Source organism: Neofelis nebulosa, chromosome 7, assembly GCF_028018385.1.
Source record: "Neofelis nebulosa isolate mNeoNeb1 chromosome 7, mNeoNeb1.pri, whole genome shotgun sequence".
Classification (NCBI taxonomy): Eukaryota; Metazoa; Chordata; class Mammalia; order Carnivora; family Felidae; genus Neofelis; species Neofelis nebulosa.
The window spans coordinates 114,425,691-114,452,856 of NC_080788.1; the positions used below are offsets into that span (position 1 = coordinate 114,425,691).

Below are 27,166 nucleotides of genomic sequence, written 5' to 3' on the forward strand. Positions count from 1 at the left end.
CCTCCACAAGCACAAACCCAGCTTCCAGGTTACCTTCAGAACAAAATCTTTTTCATCCTCCCCGCCACAGTCCTCCCCTCCCCCCACTGAATAGCCATAGCACTCACTCTATCTCTCCTTGGCCCAGATGATTTCCTGTTTTATTTTGTTGATAACATTCAGTCCCCATCCAGATGTTTTTCCTGTGTTCTGCACCTCTGTATCCCACTCCTTCCTGAACACCTCCACCTAAATGTCCTATAGGCACCTCAAATCCTTTCCTAAATCAGACTCATTATCTTTTCCCCAAAACTTGTCTTCCTCCTGTGACCCCACTCTGATTAAAGGAACCACCAAGCACCCAGTTAGCAGCCAGAGGCTCTAGTGTCATGCTAACTTCCTCTGCTGCGTCTCCACTCGAACATGAGCTCCCTGAGAATAAGGACCTTGTCCGTCTGGTTCAGTACTGCATCCCCACTGCCTACAATAGTGTCTGGCACACAGCATTCAATGAAAAAAAAAAAAGACATTTATTAATAGTTTATAATTGCTACGTAAGTCATTCCAAAACTCAGTGGCTTCAATCAACTCTCATTTGTTACTACTACTTGTGTGTCTGTGGGTTAGGGGATCTTGGGTGGCCTTGATCATGAGACTGCTGGTCATTTGGGGGTTCTGTCCTATCCTTGGCTGGGGTGGCTCTTATCTACTTATCTCATGTCCCAGGCACGCTTTCTCATGGCAAGGGCAGAAGCACATGAACGAGCAAGCCCTGCTGCACCCATGCTTTTCAAGACTCTGGTTAACTCATGCCCACTAACATCTTCTTGATCAAAATAAGTCACATGGCAAGGCCACCAAGTCAGCCATTACCTCCTGTCCTTTCCACCACTTAAATATCTTTGAAATCATCTCTTCCTCTTCACTCCTCTTTCTCATTGCTGCTGCTCTGCTTTAAGCTGTCACCATCTCTCACCCAGATGCCCCCAGGTGTCTTCCAGGGGGTGCCTGGAAGGTGCCTATTCCTTTCCAATCCACTCATCACACTAAGAGCATGTAGAGGGCACCGGGGTGGCTCTGTTGGGTAAGCATCTGACTTCAGCTCAGGTCGTGATCTCACAGTTTGTGGGTTTGAGTCCCACGTCTGGCTCTGTGCTGACAGCTCAGAGCCTGGAGCCTGCTTCAGATCTGTGTCTCCCTCTCTCTCTGCCCCTCCCCCACTGGTGCTCTGTCTCTGTCTCTCAAATAAACATTAAAAAAAAATTTTTTTTTAATTTTTTTTTCAACGTTTTTTATTTATTTTTGGGACAGAGAGAGACAGAGCATGAATGGGGGAGGGGCAGAGAGAGAGGGAGACACAGAATCGGAAACAGGCTCCAGGCTCGGAGCCATCAGCCCAGAGTCTGACGCGGGGCTCGAACTCACGGACCGCGAGATCGTGACCTGGCTGAAGTCGGACGCTTAACCGACTGCGCCACCCAGGCGCCCCTAAAAAAAATTTTTTTAAAGAGTATGTAAAAACAGCAATCTTTCTCAAACGTGAATTTGATATTTCTCCCCATGTGGGCCTATTAGTGGATCTTTACCATCTATGCAATTAGGCTCAAACCCCTAGGGATGGCTGGCAAAGCCCTTTATGAGCCACCTTTGCCTCAGATCTTGTCCTCTGGATCTTTTCATTACTGCTTTTGCTACCTGGGGTGCCTTTCCCAACTGCTACAGCCACCACCACCCCCAACCCATGGCCCATGAGCCCATAATCTTCAAGGTCCAGCTCCTCTGTGAAGATTTTCCTAAACACCTCCAATTCCAGAGCTATCTGCTGCCCTGTTTGTCCACCTCTGCACCCAGTTCACTTCTGTGACAACAGTTAGCACTATGCTTTGCTATGCACCAGTGGCCCCTTGATGAACGTTTATTATAATGTTAAGAGGAAAAAAAAGCAGGATTCAAAACTAAATAATTAATATGATTTTGATTTTGCAAAAGCCTACATACATGTAAACGTACAAAAAATTAGCCATAATCATCTCTGGAGGGTGACATCACAAGTGATATTTATTTCCTTTTTTAAACTTCTCGTATAGTCTAAAAATTTTTTCTACCAAGAATGTATAAACTTTTACAAAAATAAAATTTAACTTAAAACTGTTTGTTGTATGAATATGTATTAATCATCTTTGTGCCTTGTATAGAGAAGATATTCAACAAACTTGCCAGACAAATGAACCTTAGGACACCTGAAGTCCTGAAAAATTAATGCAGGCTGTTCCCTCCTGAGCCATCATCACCAACAACAAACCATGCCTCACAGGTTTGAATAGCATAAAGTGGTTAAGCCCAGGGGCCCTAGACTCTAACTTTCTGATTCAAACGGGCTGGTACCCTTCACCTGTGGGCTCCAGGGCACGTTAACAGACCTTTCTATAAAACGATTTCCTTTTTTCCTCAGTTTCCTTATAGATAAAGGGAAAATAACAAGAGTAACTACTTCCGAGGATGACTGTAAGGATGAATGAGCTAATAGGCGCTACTGAATATAGCAAATGCTCAAGAAAGTGTGGCTGTCACTTCTGGCACAGAGATGGGCTTCCTGGTGAGCTTCTCCCACTTTGAGTGCCACCTCGTACCCAAGGCGGGACATTCTGCCCCTGTCCTCACTAGCGGTTGGGCAGCCTTCCTTGCCAAGCGGGTCAGGTTTTCACCTCCACCCAGAGCACAGCCCAGCAGCCAAGCAACCCTGTGAAACCAATAACCACACACGCAGCCCCTGAGGAAACAAAGGTTGCGTAGAGGAGGGCTTGGCCAGCTTCTAGCCTCTGTGTGGCTGGGGAGGTTTAATGAAAGGAGGGGGTGGGCGGCACTCAGAACTAGCCCTCTGAGGTCCAGGCTTGAAAAGAAGGGTGGAATGAAAGGGCCAGCATTCCTCTGAACTTAGGTCTGTCCACCTGACCTGCACTCGCACCTCTGGCCCCTCTGGCCCACAGGATCCTGTTCATCCTATGCAGCATCCTGACATAACTAATGGAGTCCTCGGGTCAGCACCCCACCTTAATGTTGACTTTAAAACCCTGCTCTCCTTGCCCCTTGGGCTCATCTTTAGAGATGGCCAAGGTTTCCCAGTCAGTAACAACTCGTGGGGTCCAGTCACACCCCCTGGAAGCAGGTGACTTTAAAGAGCTGGACCTCCAAACCTTAGAGCAGAAGCAAGCAAGAACAAAGGAATAGCCATTAAACAGTGGAAGGAGGGCAAGATGTTGAACAGAAGAGAGGATGGAGAAGAGAGAACAGGGTGAGTCCAAGGCCTGGATTCCATTTCTGGAACCTTGCCTACCTGGAGGAACATGGGTAGGCAAAGGGGAAGCATACCTAGGCCAGGTCAGGCTGCGTCTGTGGGGTTTTGCCAGAAGAACACGCCTAGTCCATGTGAGACAAAAAGGAGAAACTGGACGTCCTGGCTGGAGCCAGGAGATGAGGGGGAAAGACAGAGAAAGGGGATGTGAGACAGTGTTATCAGCTGGGATGGCAGCTCACACTGTGGTGGGACAGACACTAACATTAGAAGCGGCATTGGCTTGGGTAGATTTGCAAAACTCCACTCCCCGAACCCACTGCTAATACTCATGGGAGCCATGCTTAAACTTTGAGCTAGGACAGGCTCCCCGACCCTCTGCTGGCCCAACAGAGCCCTATCCCTGCCCAGGCCTCCCCCCACCCGAGCCCTTTCCCCACATTCTTCCAGTACCTCCTTGCTCGGCACTGAGATCAGAGACCTGGGAAGGCCTGCATCAGGAAGAACCAGTAGCTCACTGGACATTGGCCTCTTTCTCCTGGTGACAAACACAACCATCCTGAGAACGATGACACAAAGACAGGATGGCCCAGGAAAGAAAACTCAAGGTGAAGTGAGGAGGAGAGCGTGGGCAAGGATGGAAACAAGAAGGAGAAAAGAGCTGTGGACGGTTTCACATGCAGGATATGGAGAACAACACTCATGTACAAGAGCCTTCATACTTGTTGATAAAAGGGCCTGGGAATACGGAGTTCCAGCCAAGGGCCAGAACTCAAGGTGACTTGGCAGAGCAGGGCACCGTCCCCCCCCCCCCAAGGGGACAGGTGATAGATGACTTTGTGGGGAGGGGTTCAGAATCTTGCTCCCTAGGAGTATCTCACCAGCTTCCAGAACCTGCTGAGTTATTCCCTACGCAGAGAGCACAGCAAGTTGAGAGGGGCGAAGAGAATGCCACAAGTCTGAGACAGGCTGGAGGCAAAACCAGATAAGGCAACTGCCTTTGGTTTTACTCAAAACTCTCATCTTGTTCCAGGAAGCTAAGGTGCCACAACACAATGACTCTGGGAATTTCTGTCCAGAGGAGCACTTGATAGAAAATCGGGATTCCTCTTACATGCAACCAGGCTGGGCGGGGCTTCGCCTCATTACTAGGCCTCTTTCACCTCATTTACTTCCCCATTCCTAGGCACCAAAATGGCTACAGTTCCATGTGCTGGGGAGACACACAGCCTTTACAGGGGGCCCCTGGGAGCAAGGCAGTGGAGGGGGTGGGTACTCTGAGTCCAGCCCCCTGATAGGCTCTGTGCTGGAAGTGAGTGGAATCTATGAGGGGTGGGCAGGTGTCCTAACATCTGGGTGAAAGATTCAAGGTCTGAAACCATCCTCAGCTTCCACTGTGGTAATCAAGTTGGGAGGGGTGAGGGTGGGAGGAACATATGGGCTTGCTTCAGGGCCAGAAAGGAAACAAGCAGAGCTAAATACCTGTGGTCACTGGCTAGCCCAGACACCATAGAGTTCCACCCTTTCTTGCTATGGGCATCCCCCAGAAAACTCTTTGGGATGGTCTTCCTGCTACCTCCCAAGTCACAGTAATCATCAGCCACTCTTCTCAGCACTTACCAGGTATTAACTCAGATAATATTCAAGCCTATTTTATAGATGGGGCAATTGAGGAAGGGGAAGTCTTAATAAGTCTTAAGAATTACAGCTATAAAAGCCAGAGCTAGGATTCAAACCCAGCAAGTCTGGCTCCAGAGCCTTCATTCCCAATCAGCACACTGCACTGCCCTTGAAGCTGACTACAGGCTCCTCTGTAGGCACCACCACTTTCTGAGTTTCTGCTTCTGGAAGACTAGGATGGTATATGGAGAGGAAACAAGAAGCAAGAGCAACATGAACCTCTAAGTAGATCATCAATGAAGCCCAGAACAGGTGTCAGAGCCATTGCAGGCTCTCGTCCTGTTCTGAGAGGCCAAGTTCTGGCAAGATCCACACAATGATCCTCCAGGGTCATAGCAGGCCCTCACAGGACCATGGTAGCAGCCACCCCTGAGGGCCTCTGCCAGCCCACCCTAATATTGGCTGGGAATCTCAGATGGCCCAGCCCTGCCATGGACATTCAGCCAAGAGCAGTGACCAGCATCACACTGCCCAGAGAAGCCTGGTGCCTGGAGCAGCACCAGGGAGAGTGTCAGGAGCAACCATTCCACACAAAGCAGCAGGCCAAAGAGGATTTTAGAAGGCCTCAGATGCTAAGCAAATCCCAGCTGGCAGACACAGGAGGACAAGTGGGCCTGGGGAACACAGTCAGCCTGGCACAGAGGTTCACCAGGGCTCAGGCAGTAAAGGGCACCTAGCAGTTGGGGCCCTGAGGCTGGGCATCCTGAGTGTTGCCTGCAAGGCTCTTTCCAGACCTCACTTGGCTGCTTCTCTATTGTTACTCAGATCTCAGCTCAACCGTCACCCCTGAGACCTTCTCTGGTCTCGAATCCAAAACAGCCTTCCCATCACTGACATCATCATATTTCATTCCTCCAGCACTTTCACTTTCTACTATTTTGCTACTTGTTTGTTGTCTGTCTCCTCCAACTAGAATGAATGCTCCATGAGGGCAGGGGCTCTGTCTTGTTCACTGCTGGGTTCCCAGTGCCTACAACAGTGCCTGGTGATAAGACCCACTAATACTTCTGGCACGGATGAATGAATGAATGAATGAATGGGCCCACACAGGCACAGGCTCTTAAACACTGATAAGGGCAGGTGTAAACAGCTAGCAGCTCAGCCTTTCTCTTCTCCCCTTTCTTGGCAGATATAGCCTTTAAAATTTTTCAATGCTAACATTTTAAAATATCTTTATTATTTTTCCTGATTATAAAAGTAACATGTGCTCACACCTGAAATTTAAACATTATGGAAAGGAATGACCTAGAAAGTAAATATCTTCCATCACCCCACATCTTAGAGAAAGTCACTGTTAATGGTGTGTTGTATATTCACCCGGATTACACTTAACTTTACAAGAAGCAAATCCATGTATCATAGAAAGAAAAGGAATTCATAATTCCACCAAACTAGCAGCCATTATCACTTCTCCCTTGCAATTTTTTCTCATGTGTTTATTTTACAAGTTGCTTTAATGTACTTATTCTGTAACCTGACATTTTCACTTATTATAAAATAATCATTTCCCCCAGTTGTTATATTGCTTTTGTTCTCATTATTATAATGGCTATGTGATATTCCACCAGGTGGAAAACTATAATTTACTTAACTTAGGTGTTCAGAAAAGGGAGAGAGAACAATTGTTTCCCACTCTCACTATTACAATGACACCACAAGAAAACATCTTTTTTTATGCCTGTAACAAAAGAATTCAGCCTTTTCCTTCTCTAGGAATATATCCTAAAGAAAGATTTTTTTTTTTTTTAAGTAGGCTCCATGCTGGGTGTAGAGCCTAACACAGGGCTTGAACTCACAACCCTGAGATAAAGACTTGAGCTGACCAAATGTCCATCAACTGATGAATGGATAAAGAAGATGTGGTATAAATATACAATGGAATATTACTCAGCCATCAAAAAGAATGAAATCTTGCCATTTGCAATGATGTGGATGAAACTGGAGTGTATTATGCTAAGCAAAATAAGTCAGAGAAAGACAAATACCACGTGATTTCACTCATATGTGGAATTTAAGAAACAAAACAGATGAACATAGAGGAAGGGAAGGAAAAATCAGCTAAAAACAGAGAGGAAGGCACACCATAAGAGACTCTTAACTATCGAAAACAAACTGAGGATTGATGGAAGTAGGAAGGTGGGGGAAGAGCTAGATGGGAGATGGCTATTAAGGTGGGTACTTGTGATGAGCACTGGGTATTATATGTAAGTGATGAATCACTAAATTCTAATTCTGAAACCAATACTAAACTATATGTTAACTAACTTGAATTTAAATACAATCTTGGAAGGAAAAAAAAAGATAAATAACTAATAAAAAATAATAATAATAAAGACCTGAGCTAAGATCAAGAGCTGGACACTTGACTGACTGAGTCACCCAGGCGTACCTTAAAGAAAGATTTCTTAATAACTCCAGAAATGGGATCACCGGACCAAAGGGTACAACAGTCTTAGGGATGATGGTGTAGATTGCCCTGGGGAACTCTGTGTTATATGGGGAATAGGTCTCTGGTCTGAGTCACCGTGCTCCCACAGTGGCCTCTGTGGCCATCTCTGTGCACCCACCCCACACCCATAGTTCAGGCTTGCACTACCCTAGCTACAAATCAACTTCCTGAAAGAGCCTCCAACCATAAACTGATTTTGCAAGCCCAGGCTGAGTGAAAAATAAATGCTAGCCCTGAGTTTTAAACTCCCACCGGCACTAGAGTCAACATCTACCTACAGCTGAGAAATACCTAGTTACCCTTTGCCCTCCCTGCATGCTCCTGTGTGGAAGCTAAGCCTCCTGGTTCCTACATGCCAGCCCAGCAGCTCCCAATAGCCCATCCAGTCAGGAGTGTAAAAGCACTGGCTCTCCCTGCCCTGTCTTCCAGGGGACTTCCCTGCCTGCTGGTCCCTGATCCCTCACTGGGACTGTTTGCCCTATGCAGACAATAGCCTTTAGGCCAGACAGGCCTTTGGGGCTTGGGAAAGCAGCCAATTGTCTTTTTTTTTTTTTTTTTTTTTTTTAATTTGTAAGTTTATTTACTTTTGAGAGAGAGAAAGAGACAGAGCATGAGCGGGAAAGGGGCAGAGAGGGAGACCCAGAATCCAAGAAGCAGGCTCCAGGCGATGAGCCATCAGCACAGAGCCCGGCGTGGGGCTCAAACCCACGAACCGTGAGATCATGACCTGAGCCAAAGTCAGATGCTCAACCAACTGAGCCACCCAGAAGCCCCAACCAATCGTCATTTTCTAAAGCACCACTGAGGAAAAGCCAGAGGTTAAGGCTGGAAAGAAAGCCCATATGAGGACAGGTGAGACTCCACAGTTGGGGGTCCCCTGCTCTCCATGCAGCTTGTCTGGACTTGGGAGGAGGAAAACTTCCTCCTAACAGGCCAAAAGCAGCAGAGAACTTGCTCCTCTTGACCCCTTGGTGGCCACTTTTATGGCAGCTAAGGCACCACCAATCCCTCACCTCCCAATGCCCTGGGTGCTCTACCCAAGGCCTTGTGAACTGTTCATAGCATCGGAGCAGAATCTGGAATCCCAGATGAGGTACAGTTCTCATTGCAGAGAGGTAAAGCCCAGGGCCCAAAGCATCCACGAGCCTACAGTTAAGAGAGAGAATTTGGGAAGATGTCATCTCCTATGTGCTGGGTGTCTGACATCATTTGTGTCAGCCAATCTGGGTCTGGCACAGTTTTTAGAGGCCATGTGGCTATAAGATGGCTCCAACACATGAAACGGCCTGAAACTGCTGGACATTCCCCTCCTATTCTACAACTATAGCCCTGTGACAGGCCCTTGGACAGAACACAGGCTCATAATGAGAACCTCCAGACCTGTGACCATGCTGCCGAGGCAGGGAGGGCTGGTGATCCCTGGGGATCCTGTAACATACTCACTTATCACACCCTTGAGTGCACAACTCAGAACAGACATCAGGATCACTGTCCAGGAGTGTCCCAGGTTAACCTTTCTCCTGCTGCCTGGCTGGGCCTCCGTGCCATTCTCAGCAGTGTGGGCAAGCATCAGCCCCAGGGCTCAGCTGATCCTCGGCTAGTGGATGGATGGCTTCCATGTGTCCCTGGGAATAAAAGAGGAGGCGTTCATTAGCTTCAACTGCCCCAGCTCCAACCCACCAGGCTAGTCGGAGGGGCAGCCTCAAGGTGAACGCTACAATTGCCTGGGCTCCGGGTTCAGTACCAGGCAGGCAGTCCATCCAGGCCACTGGGCCCCTGTCCTGGAACCTATCACCTCCTCTGTGCCATCCTGCTTGCTCAGGTCTGGTTAATCCAGCAATGACAGCCTGGGATGGATCCCAGGCAATTCACACTCAGGGCTAGGACTTAGGGCTTCTTGCACCATGAGTAAATGTGTGCACATTTGTAAATCTGAGAGGGGGTATAATTTTAGAATCCAGTGCCATTCTCATTTAGCTTCGAATTACACTCTCACCTTCACCCTGCAGTGGCTACATCTTTCTCAAGGGCGGTCAAGAACCCCAGACAAGTAGGGAATTTGGGGAGTCAAGCACAACTACACAGAAAAACAAGCACACCAACAAAATGTGTGCTAGACCCTCTCCCTGCAATAATCCCACCACCCTAATATTTATTTCATTCTATTATATCACTGTGATTGTTGAGGCCCTTCCTATTAACATCAATAACATAAGGGTGCCTGGGTGGCTCAGTCGGTTAAGAATCCGACTTCAGCTCAGGTCATGATCTCACGGTTTGTGGGTTCTAGCCCCACATCTGGCTATGTGCTGACAGCTCAGAGGCTTGAGCCTGCTTCAGATTCTGTGTCTCCTTCGCTCTCTGCCCCTCCCCCACTAGCATTCTGTCTCTGTCTCTCAAAAACGAACTAAAAAAAAAAAACCCCACATTAAAAAAAGTTTTAAAGAAACAGACCACATGCTGATACAAATCTGGCCCCTGGCCACATACATCTTTTTAATATATACCTAAGATTTGAACATTTGATAGATATTCTGGCTTTATATGAAAGTCCTGAAGCTTCTCTGAAAACCCCTTGAGTGCAGCACCATCTGCACGAGACTAAGGACAGAAGTCAGGTGCAGTGTGGCCCTATAGCAGGACAGGGGTGGAAGCCGGGACCATTCCCCCCACGGATGGCCAAGCAGGCCTCCACAGAGGCGCCACCCGAGCTGGTGCCCACAGCCAGCTTCCTCCCTGCCCATACCTCCCAGGCTCTCTGAGCTCCCTGAGCTGACAACTTGCAAGGCAGCATGGGAGCCGAGGAGAAGTGAAAGGGCAGAATTCACTGCATGCACAGGTGCTTGTGGCCCGGAAGGCTGTGCACCCCTGGGTCACCAGCCGCTGCACCCCCCTCTTCCTGCACTGAGACAAGTGAAGGACGGAGAGCAAAATGCAGTGGGCTGCTGTGCTCCCTGGCTCCTCCCCAGCTGCTCTACATACAGAAGCCTCAACCTGCCCCACCTGTCGATCCTCCTCCCTTCTCCCAGCCAGCCTGGCACATACCCATTACCTCAAGGAAAGGGCTTTCATGGGGCATGTCCGATAACCCCTCTACCCCCAGTACCACCATGACCTGTGCCTGGGAGTTCAATCCCACCCACCGGCACTTCCCCTTCCCAGGGGAAACTAAGCAGGCCACATCAACAAGCACGAGACAAAACAGAAACAGAAACCAAAGCCCACATCCTGGCAGCACAGGCTGCTGGTCGCTGCAGTCAGCCCTGGGAGCCCGCCGCTGCTGGCTGAGATGCCGCCCTGGCAGATGAAGCTGCTGCAGTCAGAAGAGGCTCCTTTCCGAGGCTGGCCTGGCACCGGACACCTCCTGCTTCCTGGTCTGAGGCTCTTCCACCAGGGAGCTGCTGGGGGCTGGACAAGGAGGCAACAGTCTAGCAGGGATCCCACCCCTGCCTCCAAGTACACATGTTGTCCCCAGCCCCCGCTGACACTCCTTGGCCCCTCAGAGCAGGTCGCTGGTGTAGGTGGCATGAGGCTCCTTTGTGGACCACAGGGCGTGAACTAGACGTTTTTGGAGCATAGGAATGTGTGAAGAGCCCTTATAGCAACTAATGTGGGCAGAACTTAAAACGCTTTTTCCAGTACATCATCTCTCATGATTCTCCCAAGACTCCTGCAGGGAGGGCAGGAGTTATCACCACCCACCCTACCCCACTCCCACCACCAACCCCATTTCAGAGACGAAAACTCTGAATCTCAAGACATTAAGAGATTAGGCCAAATCTACACATTTGACTCAAACCCTGGTCTTTAGGCTCCAGAATCACCCCTCTCCCCATACATCATGACTTCAAGCTGCTTCCCATACGTCTGCATGCACCTGTCCCTCATTCACTATAATCTACTTAGTCTGTTCTGTAAGCCGCTTATTTGTAAGCATAGAGCCCGAGTCTGTCCGTCCAGCTTCATCAACATGCCCAGGCGCTCCTCTGAGACCCTGCTCCCTCCTCATTCCTTTGTGAACCCTCCTAAGCCCCCAGCTATTCCATCACTGATGTTCCCACAGGACTTTGAACATCCTTCCATTGAAACATAATGTCCCATCTTAAAGTTATTATTGTCTGTTTCCCCCTCCACATGATGAATTCCTCAAGGCCATGGAATTTCTTTTGGATGGATGGACAAGCAAGGCTGAGAAGGGCCCAGCTAAATGCTTGGGTGATTGCACCATCCAGTGTTATCAACCAAACAGTGATGTCTAGTGTTCTTCCCTAATTTTTAGGCCACCTCGTCATGGAAGGGCTCTCTCCCACAAAGCACCATAAATATTGGTTTACAGCGGCCAGGGCTATCTTTGCAAATGAGGGAATAAAGGATGATGTTCATTCTCCTCCCACCTCCAAGAGCCATCACCTGGACAGAGGGGTCAGGACAGACGAGTGGATGCCTTGGGTAGGGACAAGAGAGAAGACATGTCACACGAGGAAGGCTAGGGAAGGAACAAAATGTCCCAGGCATCCCAGGAGAAACTGCAGGCTCCTATGTGGGCAAGGGTCCAAGCTGAGGCTCAGGTCAGAGAATAACAATGCCTATTCTGTTACTTCTACAATGTGCTGGCACTCTCAAAAGGCACATCCAGTTTTCATGCACATAGCATTCATTTCCCAAAGAGGTTTAACCAGCAGCTGCTGGCAGGAAAGTCCCTGTGCATCATTCTCTCCCCTCCACTATAACTATTTAGGGTAAGCTGGACTTGCAGGATTGAAGCTCTACTTCCCTGACCGGAACCTAAAAACCAAACCTCCCCCCACTCTCCGCTCTCTCTCCATGGCCCAGAACCTAAGACCGGAGCCAGGAAGTGGCAGGCAAATACATCCCTTTGTCGCTCTCAATCTCCTCGTCCCCAGATCTCCCCTCAACCCTAGGTGCCTACAAAGTAAAGAGTAAATGCCCCCCAAAACCCACTGGGGGAGCCCTCTGATTACTCAAAGTGTCCTGGTTCTTCCCACGGGATGCAGAATTGATTTTACTTGTCCTACAGTAAGACCAGCTCTGAACACAAGCAGATTTGGCAACTTCTGGAGTCAGTGAGAGACTATGTGAAAGTGCAAATGCACCTGTGTCGACTCAGCTCCCCCAGGGGAAGACCCAAGCCCTTGGGCCTGACTGCCATGGGAGAGGTTGGTGTACCTGGGAAACAGGCTGTCCACACGCTCCATTTGACCCTGTCCTTCCACTTCATGCCCCCTCGTTTAGGGCTTAGAGTCTAGGTTTCTCTGCCTGCCGGACATCTCACCAATCTGTCTTCTTCCTCACTGGCAGGCTACTCTGTCCTGTCACCCTCCTCTCCTTCCTTCCTTCTCCCCAACTAGCCCCTCCTGCCTTGCGTGCCTTTCTCCATGTCCCCTTCTAAACAAACCCTGACACCCATCCGCTACACCTTGGAAGGTGGTCTCTGGCCCTGTGCCCCTCCTCTTTCCTTCCCACCCCACCCCCTGGCCCTGGGTAGCTGCTGCCTGCTGCCTGAAAGGCTGGACAGCTGCTGGGCTCTCTAATTAGCTGCCTGGCTGCTGTCCCAGAGCAAGGCATGTGTTACAGTAAAGAGCTGCCTCACCTCCCCTTCATCAATAATCCCCTATGCAGATCCCATCAGGCAGCAGCTGAGGGGCCCTGGAATCCTGGTCACGTGAGACCAGCAAGGCTTCTCCTGTCATCTGGAAAAGGACAGTCAGTAGCCTAACAGCGTCACTGACTAAGTGACCAGGAATTTATTTATCAAGGTTCTCCCTATTACTGCCCATGTCCTTAGGGTATCCCATAGGTTACCCCACCACCTCCATACCTTTGGAGCAATGGGAACCCTGCCCTGCCCCTTAGTTGCCTCACCAGTAGAGGCAGAAAGATGCCCAGTGAGCCCTCTGAACAGCATGACACCCAGTGGCCTGCTTTTCACAGCTTTCTATAGCCAAGCCACCCCCAGAGATTTCTAAACAACCAGAGACTTAGTCAAAGAAGTCCCGTGGAGGCTAACATGTTTATTCAAGGTGTTGTATTCCAGTGGTCAACAAATATTTATCAAGCACCTGCTGAAGGCCAGGCACTGAACTGAGTGTGAATAAGACAATGCTCCTGCCCCCTTGGAGCTCACATCTCTGTGGGGAGACAGACAATGATTAGGCTAGCTGACATGCCGTAATGTCTGATAATATGCCACAAAGAAGGGGAGATGCCTGGTGAGGACAGAGAAACTGGATGTGGAGAGCACATCTTAAATTTCTCTAAGGAGGTAGCATTTGGGCATAGATGAGAAAGATGCAAAGAAGCCTTTCTTTCTTTCTTTTTTTTAAAGTGATTTGTGTGTGTGTTTGAATGTTTATTTATTTATTTTGAGAGAGAGAGCTCAGGGAAGCAGCAGCAGCAGAGAGAGAGAGAGAGAGAGAGAGAGAGAGAGAGAATCCCAAGCAGGCTCCACACTCAGCATGAAGTCCAACGTGGGGCTCGACCCCACCACCATGAGATCACGACTTGAGCTGAAATCAAGGGTCAGACACCCAATTGACTAAGCTACCCAGGCGCTCTGCAAAGAAGCCTTTCAAAGAGCTTTGGGAAAAGCATTCCAGGCACAGGGAATAGTAAGTAAAAAGACCCTGAGGGAGGAGCAAGCTAAAAAACAAGTTTGAGAAACATCAAGGCCAGAGCAACTAAAAAGTGTAATTAAGGGGTCAAACGTTCCCTGCCCCTCATTGCAAAAGTCATCTGGTGGTCCCTACAGTGCCAGCTGGGCCATGGCAAAGCCCCAGTTGCCAAGGGGACATGCCCAGCACAGTTGCCCTGTGGGCAGGGGCTGGAAGGTGCAGGTCCCAGTCAGCTTTGGCAATATATTTATTAACAAATAAAAGCAAAGTTAAATCTCTTGTTGACTGATGGCCTGGATTTTCCACCTGCTTCCCATCAAAAGAATTTAAGTAAATTTACTAGGCCTTCTCTAACCTGATTATTTCACTTTAACAAGAAAGTAAATGTTCCTTTTTAACTCCACCTAGTTTGTTAAGTTTTCTGTCATCTGAAATCAAGAAAATCCTGACTAACACAAGTAATTTTCCCCCACCTGGAACATACCTTTTTGGCATGAGAATCATATATCTGAGCACCACCTGCCCACCTCTGCTGCCATGCAGACCAGTGGCTCTGCCCTTGCACACAGTTAGGAGGACTGAGAATAAGGTCAGATGCCTAGCTAGCTGCGTCCCTCTCAGCAGGATGTCTATAGTTTTGGGGGCTCCAAACCTCCCTTCTGGGTGCTGCCCAGACTTTGTCATTTCCCCTTTCACCACACATGACCCTTGCCAGCAACCTAGCATGCCTTGACTCTCTTCTACAAACTGGATATGGGAAAACTAATAGTGCAAGAACAAGTAGTGCACAACTAGATTGTTTTTCTATAAGCTCTAGAATAGCATTGTCCAATTTGATAGCTACATGTGGCTATTTAAATTTAAATTTACTAAAAATGAATAAAATTAAAAATTGCATCCCTCCATTGTACTAGCCACATTTCCAGTGTTCAACAGCTACATGTGGCTAGTGTCTACCATATTGGACAGTGCAGATATAGAATATTTCCATCATCACACAAAGTTGTATTGAGCTGCACTGCTCTGGAGCTTATCCAGGGTGACCAGAAGGCTGCCAAACATACAGCCCTAAAACTCAGCTACATTTTCTTGCTCTTGGAAAAGCTTTTCTTGTGAATAGATACCCCTGCCCTTCCTCTCTTCCTCAGGCTCAGGCCTAGTTAACCATTGTTAAGATGGGGGGTGGGGGGAGGGTGAACCATTGTTTTATGAAAGTCTCTGTCCACTGCAACTTATACCCAAGAACCAGGAGAGGGCTCTTGCTGAATGAGGTCAGTCCCTGCGTCTCTGGCTATAACTCAGTCTAGGGGTGCTGCCTGGAGTGTTTAAAAAGTCCAGAGTGTTTATTGGGCACCTCCTGTGTGCCAGGCAGCTTCCACACAGAACCCCTCACAAGTCTGGGATGGAGGCATTAACTCAGATTTACTCAGGAGGGGTTGGAAACTCAAAGAAGTTAAAGGGAGGGTCAAGTTTTTACTAGCACTTTTTTCTCTTACACCACTCAGGAGAGATGGGGATGTATGGACAGGAAATAGGGGACTTCATTTACCTATAGCAATGGGCCACCAACAGTTGACAGTGGGTTCTCATGTCAGCTGCCCCTCCCAGCATATTCAAGTCCACCAGGGCCTTGGGAGAGCTGCCTCCAAGGGTCTGCCCATGAAGGCCCAGTTATTGAAAGACACCACATTGAAACCACAGGAAGGCCACAATACAGAAGACAAACCTGAGAAGGTGGTAGGGGTCGGAACACAGACATGTGGCATTTCTCCTGGGCAAAGAAGGGAGGGGCATGAGAAAATTTTGTTATAGAAAGCTATATGAACCATGAGTTCCTTACCTTTGCCTCCCCATGTCCTGGGTAAAAACTCAACATATAGTAGGGACTCAACATCCAAGTGCAGAATGAGGAAAAAGGCAAGGCGCAGGTACTCCATGAGTGAGGGAGGAGGCCCGGCCAAGACAAGACTGAACAGCAGATGCACTGGGGGAAACACAGGAATGAGATGTACTGAAGGAGCTGTGACAGTTGCTGTCTGCTCTACATGTGACCCAATCTGAATGTCCCCTTCATTTAAGTAATGGCCCAGAGGAAAGGACAGCATACACCTGGCTGGGTCCTGACTGCAGCTAGGCACTTCCACCACGAGCGTAAGCCCTGCAGCCCTGGCCCTCCACTCAGCCTCTCGCTGGACAGCTCCATCTACTGTGAAAGCACTGAGCCTTGCAGCATGTTCAAAATATGGCTCCAAACAGCACTTAGGCAAGAGTAATTAAAGGGATGTTATCGCAGTCAGTCTCTCATTAGCCACATAATTAGACTGCTGAAAATAATTAACATTCCTTTTGACAAAGGAAACAGAGGGCCCATTACATTCATTAGGACAACCTCAAACTAGTCTGAGGAAGGCTGAGAAGAGAACTCATCACCTCCCACCTCTGCACAGGACAGAGTCAGCATCAGGTAACACAGACCTGGTGATGAGTCCTGGCTGAGGCCTGGATGCCCCAACATATGTGTTACAGATAAAAAATAACACCCACACATATTCAGAGAAGAAAGACTTGAAGGAAATGCATGACTATATCACTATGGCAGGACCAGGGGAATATACCTGCCACCCCCAAGGCCCCAGAAAATGGCAGAAGAGACATTTTCTAGGAAGAGTAAATCCATTGCAGCACCAGAAAACAAGGAGTGATATGGGGTCCCTGAAGATGGAAGGCAAATGGGAATAAACTGATGAAGAAACCACAACCCCCAAAAATAAAACCATGAAAAAAATAACAATATTAATAGTAACTGACACTCACACAGCATATAAATATGACAGACACTATTCTTAGAACTTTGTATTATTTCATTTAATATTCACAATAATCCTTTGAGATACAAACTACTATCATCCTCACTTTATGAATAAGACTCAGAGTTACACAGCTTTCTCAAAGTCATGGTACTAATAAGTGCTGGGTTAGGATCTGAACCCAAGCAGGTGAGGTGAAGGGTTTTGTGCTCAGTCAGAGGAGCAGCTCTGGGGGCTCCAAGTTTGGAGCCAGCACACTGGGGGCTCATGAGAAGCCCTGAGTGATGGGTGATTGGATTTGGAGCAGCTGGGCCCCTATCCCACGTCTCCACCCATGTTTGTGTCCTGGAACTTGGGGCAGGGGGGCAAGGGACACCTAGACACCAGTCCCTAGCAGACACATCTCACCCCCTGTTCACAACCAGTGATTGGCATGGAACTAGGGTTCACAGAGTGGTGACTGAAAAATCTCACAATACAAAGAGAGGAACACATAACAAAGACTCACCAAACATTTGACAGAAACCAAAACTGCCAGAAAAGCACCAAATTTCAGAACAGAAGTTATAAAGAAAGGAAAATAAAGTTGACAGAATGAAACATTTTTAAAAGCACAATGAATATCCCCTGAGGGATGGGAAGGGCTACTGAATCCATGAACCAAAATAAGACTGACACCAGAAGAATGATAAAGATCTTACAAGTGAAGGAAATACACCATGGCTAACCCGTTATCTGGGGATGAAAGAATAGAGTAACCTCATTAAAATTTTTCTTTATGCATTTCTATTTTTCTAAACTTCCTATACTGAATACATATGCCTTTGAGTACTGGAAAAGTTACTTTTTAAAATGTCTGGCGTGACGTGGGCGCTCAGTAAGATTTGGTAGACCCTGCCCCCCATATCAACCCTTGGCCCTATCCAGGCCGACCCATGATTCACTGCTCCCCAGTCACACAATCCACACCCCCAAACTCCCAGTCTCTGTGCACATAGCTGCCCTCCCAGAGTGCCTTTATCTCTCCTCCCCATTTACCCATATTTGCCTATTCTTCAAGGCCCACTCAAAGATTACTTGCATTAACAAAAGGTCCCTGAATCCCCCTCAACCCAAACTCCTAAGGGCACCTAATTCTCCAGGGTCATGGGACAGGTCTGGGTGAGCTGCCCTATGGGGTCATAGTGCTGACAACTTATCTGCCCTTTACCTTTCAGTGAGTCCAAGTCTGTTCTCCCAACTCTACTGCAGGCTTCTTAAAGACACCAAGAGGCATGAGCCTTCTTTTTATATCCCCCTGTGCCCAAGAAAACCTGAGAAGCTTTCACAAGAACATGCTTACATGTCAGTTGAGTGAATGATGAATGAATTGATCTTCCTGGTGGGAGTAGAAGAGGCAAACTATATTCTTCAAAAATGTCAATGTCATGGGGGCGCCTGGTTGGCTCAGTCGGTTAAGCATCCAACTCTTGATTTTGGCTCATGTCATGATCTCACAGTTCGTGAGTTTGAGCCCTGCATTGGGCTCTGCACTGACAGCACGGGGCCTGCTTGGGATTCTCTCTCTCCCTCTCTCTCAAAAATAAATAAACTTAAAAAAATTTTTTTGAAGTCAATGTCATGAAAGACAAAGAAAGACTAAAGAACTATTCTAGAGGCAAGGGGACTAAATGCAATATGAGATTCCAGAGTAGACCCTGTACTGAAGAGGGGAAAATGCTATAAAGGACATTGTTGGGTCAGTTGACAAAACTGGAATACTGCCAGCAGATTAGATAAAGTATTGTATCAATGTTCAATTTGCTGAAGGTTATATAAAACAATATCTTTATTCTTAGAAAACCCACACTGAAATGTTTACAAATAAAGGGCCCTCATGTAGGCAACTTAATCTTAAATTCCAAAAAAAAAAAAATTTAGAGAGAGAAGGAACATAAATGATAAAAAAAAAAAATGAGGCAAATGTTTAAAAAAGTGAATCTGGATAGAGTATATGGGTGTTTTGTACTATTCTGGCAACTTTTCTGTGGCTTTGAAATTACTTCCAAATAAAGAGCTTGGAGAAAAAAACAACAAAAGAGCCCCTTCCACTAGACAGGGTGTGGGGTAGGAGTGGAGCAGACATAGAGAGTAAATCCAGGGAGAACATCGGTCATCACATGTCTGCACTGGGCACAAATATAACCTTTTGGGTCTATTTTTATTACATATGGTTAATATTTTCTGGAGATGTTTTGACATCACTTCTGTCCACAAGCCCACCATAATGAGTCAGGTTGTATTTGTTAAACCACAGCCTTCTAGGTGTTTCACGATATTTCATTCCCCTGCCCCATCACCACCAAATTTTGTAGCTAGTCCTATTCAGACTGCCTGACCTTAGGCCCTTAGGCCATATTCCTCCCTTTGGAGATCTCATGCAGGCTTTCTGGGGTGCATGTCCCATTTCCCACACCCCACCACCATCACCACCACTGGACTCCAGAGTAGACTTTGCTCCCACCACACACACACACACACACACACACACATACACACACACACACAGAGCCTCCCTCCCCAGGTGCCCTGTCATAGCTGGGTGTGGTCACCTTTAACACAGCCAGACAGCTGACCCAGTCTTTTTAAGCAGGCTCACTGCAGGCTACAGGGAATCAAGCAAACCATCACATTGTACAAATTCATTTATTAATTCAGAAATTAATATGATCTGATATGCATCTTTTATGGGCAGACTCCTCAATGCTATGTAGGTTGGAGTATGAAAGCTGAAACACCAGAGTGGGGCCAGTAGTTTTTAAAACATTGGAAATATACAATCTTGGAAATTCTACCAACACCAAACACCAGAAAACTAGTAATAATAGTAAATTACACTCTTACAGTGCTTTTTACTTAAATGAGCCCCTTCAAGTTCATCTCATTATTTATGCATTCATTCACACATTCATTAAACAATCACTCAGGATCTGTGTTGTGCCACCAGGGGCAGGCAAAGGCCACAGAGGTAAAGGCCCAACCCGGGCCACAGGAAGCTGCCATTCTACATGGCCCTGAATTGCCCAAGTGGCCTGTACACACGTGCTTAGGGTGCCAGCCATGATGGGGCGGTGAAGAAAACTATTTGAAAGGACAGAAAATGAGAGAGTCAAAGAGAAGTTATTGTGACTTTGGTGCACCAATAGATTTTGCTGTTTCTACAAACATGATTCTATATGATGACTCTATACTAATTTATGTGTAATTATTTATAGGACCATAAGCCCATGAGTGCTAAGGGCCTCTAAAGGTCTTATTCCAGCCCAAACAGTAAGTAGAGATTGCAATCCTGAATGCCAACAAGGGTCAAGCAGCCAACTCAAATTAGTTAAGACTCAAGAGCTATTAAGAAAGCAGGACTGACAGGTGACTTTTTTGCATGGTTTTAACATATACTGAATTGTCTGGGAGTGCCATCACAGTGCAGTTAGAGGGGATACTATACTTTGTATTCTTTGAAATGTCACCAAGAGCGGTTGACCATCTGGGAAAATCACGTCAACCTCAGCAGCACCTCTCCTGGTAGCTGAGTCACCCACACAACACACCTGGATCCTGTGGGTATTTGTGGCAGTTACATTCTCAGTGATTCTCTGCACAGGTTCAAGCATCTGACTTCTTCCTTCTGTTTTCTGTGTAGTTGTGCCTGAGCAATTACGTACTAGAATACATGACACTGTATTATAACTAACTTTTCCTTTATTTCTCTGTTATATTACAGTTAGGGCATTATATTGATTTGTTTAAAAAACATGTATATTGGGGCGCCTGGGTGGCGCAGTCGGTTAAGCGTCCGACTTCAGCCAGGTCACGATCTCGCGGTCCGTGAGTTCGAGCCCCGCGTCGGGCTCTGGGCTGATGGCTCGGAGCCTGGAGCCTGTTTCCGATTCTGTGTCTCCCTCTCTCTCTGCCCCTCCCCCGTTCATGCTCTGTCTCTGTCTGTCCCAAAAATAAATAAAAAACATTTAAAAAAAAAATTTTTTAAAAACATGTATATATGTGGGTCATATTATTTAGGAATTTTATTTAGGGTGATCAGAAGGCATTATAAATATTTGCTAGATAAAAAGGGGGCACCATTCCAGATCATGTGCCCTTAGAAGCAAGAGAAACTATAGTGCCAAGGGGAATCAAGGAGGAAACAGAATTAGGGTGGCTTCAAAAGATAAATCCCACAGAAGAAACTCAATCCCACAGTCTTAAAAAGACTGGGTCAGCTGTCTGGCTGTGTTAAAGGTGACCATACCCAGCTGTGACAGGGCACCTGGGGAGGGAGGCTCTGTGTGTGTGTGTGTGTGTGTGTGTGTGTGTGTGTGGTGGGAGCAATGTCAGATATTGACATGAGGATCCTGAATGATGGGTATATAGACAATGTGGTCAACTGATGGGGCATAAGAAGAAAAGTATTCAATTGGGCACCTTTGGGAAATTTCATCTCCATATTTAATTTAAATTATTCTATATCTCAGCATTTTCCAGCATAGTGACAATAGGTAAAAGACCACAAGTCATCCATAGGGGCCAGGGAAATGATAAATGGTTTAATGTCTGGAGGCAAAGATGTATTTAGAAGAAGTCAAAGAAATAGGTGCCAGGCTTGGTCTGGGGAATATCTTCTTTATATATATATATATATATATATATATATATATATATATATATATATTTTTTTTTTTTTTTTTTTTTTTTTTTTAAATGTCAGGTCAAAGCAGATGTAGGGATTTACAAGCATTTTGACTCTCACATGAGAAGGTGTATCACTTCCTAGAAGGAAGTAGAGGGACCAGGCTCACTTGGACTCCAAAGAAACATCCAGATGTAGGAAGTGCATTCAGGAACCAGTTTACAAGGGTCTCTGAGAGCTGATTCAGCCGACAGGGCATCAGATGTTGAAATGAGCTGCAAACACCCAGTAGGTAACTCCCACTTTGAGGACACACCAGTTCATGCCAGAGTCAGGGAGGTGGGAAGAGGAAAGCATTCTTGGTTCAGGAGTCATGCAGGGTGTCTAAGTGAGGCAAGTGAGGCAAGAAAGGCGCTTGCCTCAGACACAAACTTCAATGTGGTGCCAACAACACTTACAAATCAAGATGAATGATCTCATAATGCAATATTTTTAAAAAATCAAATTGGTAAACGAAGGCACTGGCTGTCATGTTGGAATCAGGGCTGGGATTAGGGCAAGGCCAGAGGCAAAGGTAATGTGAGGTTCTCTGAAGTCAGAAGAGTCTTGCATAACAAAGGCCAGTCCCACCCAGAATGCCAATAGCACCTCTGTGGACTAACACCAAACAGCATTACAATCCATTTTCCAAATTCAGAATTCAGCATCTTTTAGATTTTCTAAGAAGTAGCGTAGAACACAACCCCACAGCATTACGTAATCCCCACAGCAGGGTCTGGGGCAGCACCCTCAAGTAAACACATAAACATTTTTGTGGCCACATCTATGAATAGTCACACTCTGCACAGCAGATAAGTCAGATCAGGTTTTGCCATTACAGGAGTTAAAGAAAAGTTTTCGGTTTTTGAATGTTTTGGATTTTCAAACTTCAGATAAAGGAGTGTGGGCCTTAATGGCATTACATTAGGTCTCTCAAAGATAAAAGGCAGCAGATTGGACCCAACCTTTTGTTAAAACTTGTGCAGAATAGAACACTGCAAAGTCCTCACTGGTGATCACACAGAAGAAGGTGATTTCTAAAAGTCAGCCAAACTCAGAGCAGACTTACAGCAGCATTTCCCATCAGTCAACAAACTGATAGTAAATCCATTTTGTGTGTAAAACCCTGGGCAGAATCCTGGGAGGTAAAAAGACATACAAGACACAGTTCCAGCCCTCAAGAGCTTGAAAGATTAGTGGGGACAAGAAGGTAAACATAAATCAGGATACACTGAAAACTGAAGGGAGTTAATCCACACCCACAGTTTAAAAATGTCGAAACCGGGGTGCCTGGGTGGTGCAGTCGGTTAAGCATCTGACTTCAGCCAGGTCACCATCTCGCGGTCCGTGAGTTCGAGCCCCGCGTCAGGCTCTGGGCTGACAGCTCGGAGCCTGGAGCCTGTTTCCGATTCTGTGTCTCCCTCTCTCTCTGCCCCTCCCCCGTTCATGCTCTGTCTCTCTCTGTCCCAAAAATAAAAAATAAAAAACGTTGAAAAAAAAAATTTTTTTTAAATGTCGAAACCATTAGTGGGTGGGAGGGGGGATGGGTTAAATGGGTGATGGGTACTAAGGAGAGCACTTGTGATGAGCACTGGGTGTTGTATTAAATGATGAGTCACTAAATTCCACACTTCAGAAGAGATTCATAAATATGGAGAACAAACTGAGGGTTACTGGAGGGGTTGTGGGAGAGGGGATGGGCTAAATGGGTAAGGGGCATTAAGGAATCTACTCCTGAAATCACTGTTGCACTATATGCTAACTAATTTGGATGTAAATTTTTTAAAAAATAAAAAATAAAATTAAAAAATAATAAAAAAATAAATTCCACACCTAAAACTAATGTTTCACCGTATGTTAACTAAGTGGAATTTAAACAAAAACTTGGAGAAAAAAAATGTTGAAACCAAGGTTCAGAGAGGTCTCAGGTCTCGCATAAGTTAGCAAAGTTAGCAACAGGCATTTCATGGCACAGATCAGAATCTGGGTTTGCTAACTGCCCTCCACTGCTCTTTGCTGAAAAGCACATAATAAACTGCCGATTTAGTGATGAAATTCCAAGAGGAGTAAAAGATCCCAGCTGAAGTGGTTTGGGTCAAATATACCTTTGCAGCAAAGATGAGGTCTGACTTTGAAAAAGGACTTTGATTTGGGGAGGCAGAAAAGCAGAGGGCCCTCTGGGCAGGGAAACAATATATGGGCAGGGTAGCCATGCAAGAGTATGAGCCTCCTGTAAAGGGCATAGAAGGAGCTATTGGGAAAGGGAAAGGGAAAGGCAGTGCATGGAGACCTTGAATGCCGGAATGAAGAACCTACGCTGATGCCCCTAAGGCATCCAACCGTTTGCTTTCCACCTCATGACTTGCCATGACTGCCCACCACCCTTGTGGGCAGACAGAGTAGAGTGGTTTAAAAGAGCATGCTCTGGGCTCAGATTCTTTCCACCTGAATCCTGGCTCTGATGCCAACTGTGTGACCTTGGACAAACTATTAGACCTCTCTTTGTTCAGTTTACTCATTTGTAGGATACAAATAATATAAGTGTCTCTCCCATGAGGGTTAAATGAAAGAGCACGTTTATGGTACTGAAAACAGTACCCTGCATTAGGAGTACTCAGTTAAGTGTTAGCTGTTGTTAACTATTTTTATTTAAGTTAAATTTTTAGTTTAATATGTACCGCAGCTGTATCCTGAGCAATAGTAGCCATGAAGTCACAGGCTTCTCATGACAGTTATAGTTTTGATGACACACATATATCAGGAGGTTGAATCTAAAGTCCTAATTAAGGCACTGAGGATAGCAGGTCTGACACTTCCAAGCCCGTGAGAGGGGCTTCAACAGGACGGCTCAGGAAGCTTGATGTCTGACCCTGCAACTAGGAGGGCATCTACCTGGCACAGGACCAGCATCTGATCACCACCTGAGGCACAGAAGGTGAGAGACACAGACTGGCCATTTGCTATCAGAGGAGCGAAGGCAGACGGCTGAGCTGGGGGTTCAGCCTGCATTCCCAGCTTCACTGCACCAAAGGCCACACAATTGCTTCTTCTGGCTAATGGGGCCACATGCAAGAGAAGGCTGGCACGAGACCAGAGCAGGTCTTGTCCAAGAGGGCCAGGTGGACAGACTGCAGGACCTTAGCTGGAAGAGGCTGGAGGCAAATCACTGGATTTTAGGAGCTGAGGAAAGAACAATCATCTAGAATAGAAAGGAAAATTTGCTCTTTTCAAGACAACTGGAAGTGACTGATCCTAGCAAGTGGTGGGGGAGGAATCTCTGAGAAACCCATGAATGTGGCCATAAAGGAGAATCAGCACTACATACCTGCTCTGCCCAGGAAGCTGGAAGCCAGCAGACCACAGGCCTGGCCAAGTGAGCCCTTTCCTGTCCCTCCCAGTCCAATGACAAAGGACTGGACGTATTAACTACTGATCTGAGACTACGTTTTGTGACTTAAAGTGACCACAGGACCTTCTACCGCCCAAGAATGACCCAAAAAGTTATGGGGTCTGACTGAGTTTTCATCCCAAGGCCGGGAAAGAATGAATCCCACTGAATAAGCATAAAAGGACAGTGGAAGACAAAATAAAGTCACTTTGTAAGTACACCCCCGATGAGTCTTGTTTCTTTACACTCATTAGAAACATAGCTATTAAAATGAAATGTTTTGTCCCTATATCAACTGAAACATCAGTTTCTAATTAGTTTCTAACATCTCTCACATTCCCAGTGGTATGGTAACCACCACTGGAAATAACTGGTATAAGGGCAGTAAGGAGTTAAGGGGGAAAGCAAGGCAGGCAGAGGCAGAACCTACCACTGGTTTGGTAGGTTAAGTGGGAACTCATTTGCTCCTCAACCTTGAATACGATTAAATGAAAATAGATGTTGTACCAATGGATAGCAGAATCCAAGGATCCTTGGACAAATGGCATTGTTCAATGGGAAATCAAGATGGCCCAATTCCATGAAGAAAAAAGCTGTGACTCCCTGAGTTCCTAAGCTGGGCTTCCAGGCAGACTGAAGGCAGCAAAAGGAAGCATGTTCTCACTAACACTGAGTCACCTGGAAAGCATCAGCCAAAGTCCCCAGGTCCTGGAGGCTTAGGGGGGATCCTGGGTTGAAACAGGCCCTGGAGTCTGCCAAATCCAAGTGCAGAATGTGAAACATACACCAATACACAGCTTCCCTGCTGCCTTCACTTGGGAACAATTGGAGGATGAGGGGAGTGTGAAGTTTAAGTTTTAAGACAAGATAAAAGGGATGCTCCCCTCAGTTGAGGGGATGGTGTATACAGGGTAAAAAGATGCCACCTCTCAGCTGCCTGACTTAAATGGTCAAAGGAGGAATGACCTGACCCGTCCCGCTTTACAAGACGGGACATGCTCCTGCACTGACTTTGTCCCTTAATTTCCAAGTTGGCTTCTTTCTCCTTCAACTCCACCTCTGTTCTCCCAGCTCTGACTTCCTACAATTCCAGACCAGCTAAGTTATTTCTGAAGAAAGGACCAAATTATCCAGACTCTACTGGATCAGCCAGCTTTATTGCTGGAGGATATATTATAGAATCTCTCTTCCAACATTCTCACTTTACATATAAGGAAACTAAAAGCCAAAGCACTCACACCATGTGCCCAGAGTCACTGAGCTGAGAGAACCCAAATGCCTGGACCCTAGCATCATGCTCCATTATACACCATCATGCTAACTTTCAAAGAGAGGTAAGCTTACCTCCATGGGCCACCATCTCAACCTTCATTCCTCTTCCACAAACACCTCAAAATGATAGAAGAGTTTGAATTAACTTGCATGGGCGGGAGGGGGGGAGGGGGGCGCTGCCTGGGTGGCTCAATCAGTTAAGCATCTGACTTTTCATTTTGGCTCAGGTCATGATCTCACGGTTTGTGAGATCAAGCGCTGCACTGGGCTCCACGCTGACCGTGTGGCGCATGCTTGGGATTCTCTTTCTTCCCTCTCTCTCCACCCCTCCCCAACTCTCTCTCTCTTTTTCAAAAATAAATACATAAACTTAAAAAAATTAACTTGCCTAGAACAAACAAGGATGAAAATGAGGAGAACCACCTCAATGAACTAGCTGGTCGCTTTGAAAGGAGTAATCAGTGGCCACAAATACTTTCTCGGAAGAACAGGATAGTCCAATGCTTGGTACGCTTTGAAGAGTATACCTGGGACCTCAGAGTCATAATCAGGTCTCCACAGCTGGACTATAATGATGAGCAGAGGAAGGCCCAGAAACCAGGTTGGAGGATGCGATCTGGAGTCGAGCATCTGCAAAGGTAAGCTATTATGACTAGTGGCAGTAGGGTGACAGAAAATGCTGCCCAGAGAGTCTGTTAAGCGAGAGAACAATTTTGGCATCAAAATGAAATGGGGTTTATGAGATATATTCTTATGCCAAGCAGAAAGTCTGTTCCCCTTATAGTAACTCCCAGGCCATCTGGTCTACTTCCTCAGTGCAGGGTACCAACATCTCTCTCCTTCCTGAACATTCACTGGGATGTGGTTTTTCAAATAAGAATCTACTTCCATCTCCTTTTAACTAGCTGTGTTTACTCCACATCAGCTCTCCTTCTTATGTCTAACACTATCTCCACATTCACCTT

General features: G+C 46.7%; 1 protein-coding gene across 11 annotated transcripts in view; it reads right to left on the reverse strand.

The window, feature by feature from the left end:
* The window catches only part of TMEM229B (transmembrane protein 229B), a 39,232-nt gene that overhangs the window by 6,311 nt on the left and 5,755 nt on the right, over positions 1-27,166 (reverse strand). For 4 of the 11 annotated variants that reach the window (XM_058739408.1, XM_058739404.1, XM_058739402.1 and 1 more), the window contains exons 2-3: positions 8,844-9,025; positions 8,414-8,546 (exon numbers count right to left, since the gene is read on the reverse strand). In XM_058739408.1, the coding sequence (XP_058595391.1) occupies positions 8,414-8,506 (93 nt within the window). In that variant the 5' untranslated portion in view covers positions 8,507-8,546; positions 8,844-9,025. Of the gene's footprint in view, positions 1-3,348; positions 3,438-3,724; positions 3,810-8,413; positions 8,547-8,843; positions 9,026-10,452; positions 10,593-27,166 lie in introns of those variants that run through there. The other 7 variants (XM_058739411.1, XM_058739413.1, XM_058739410.1 and 4 more) reach the window with 5 other exon arrangements.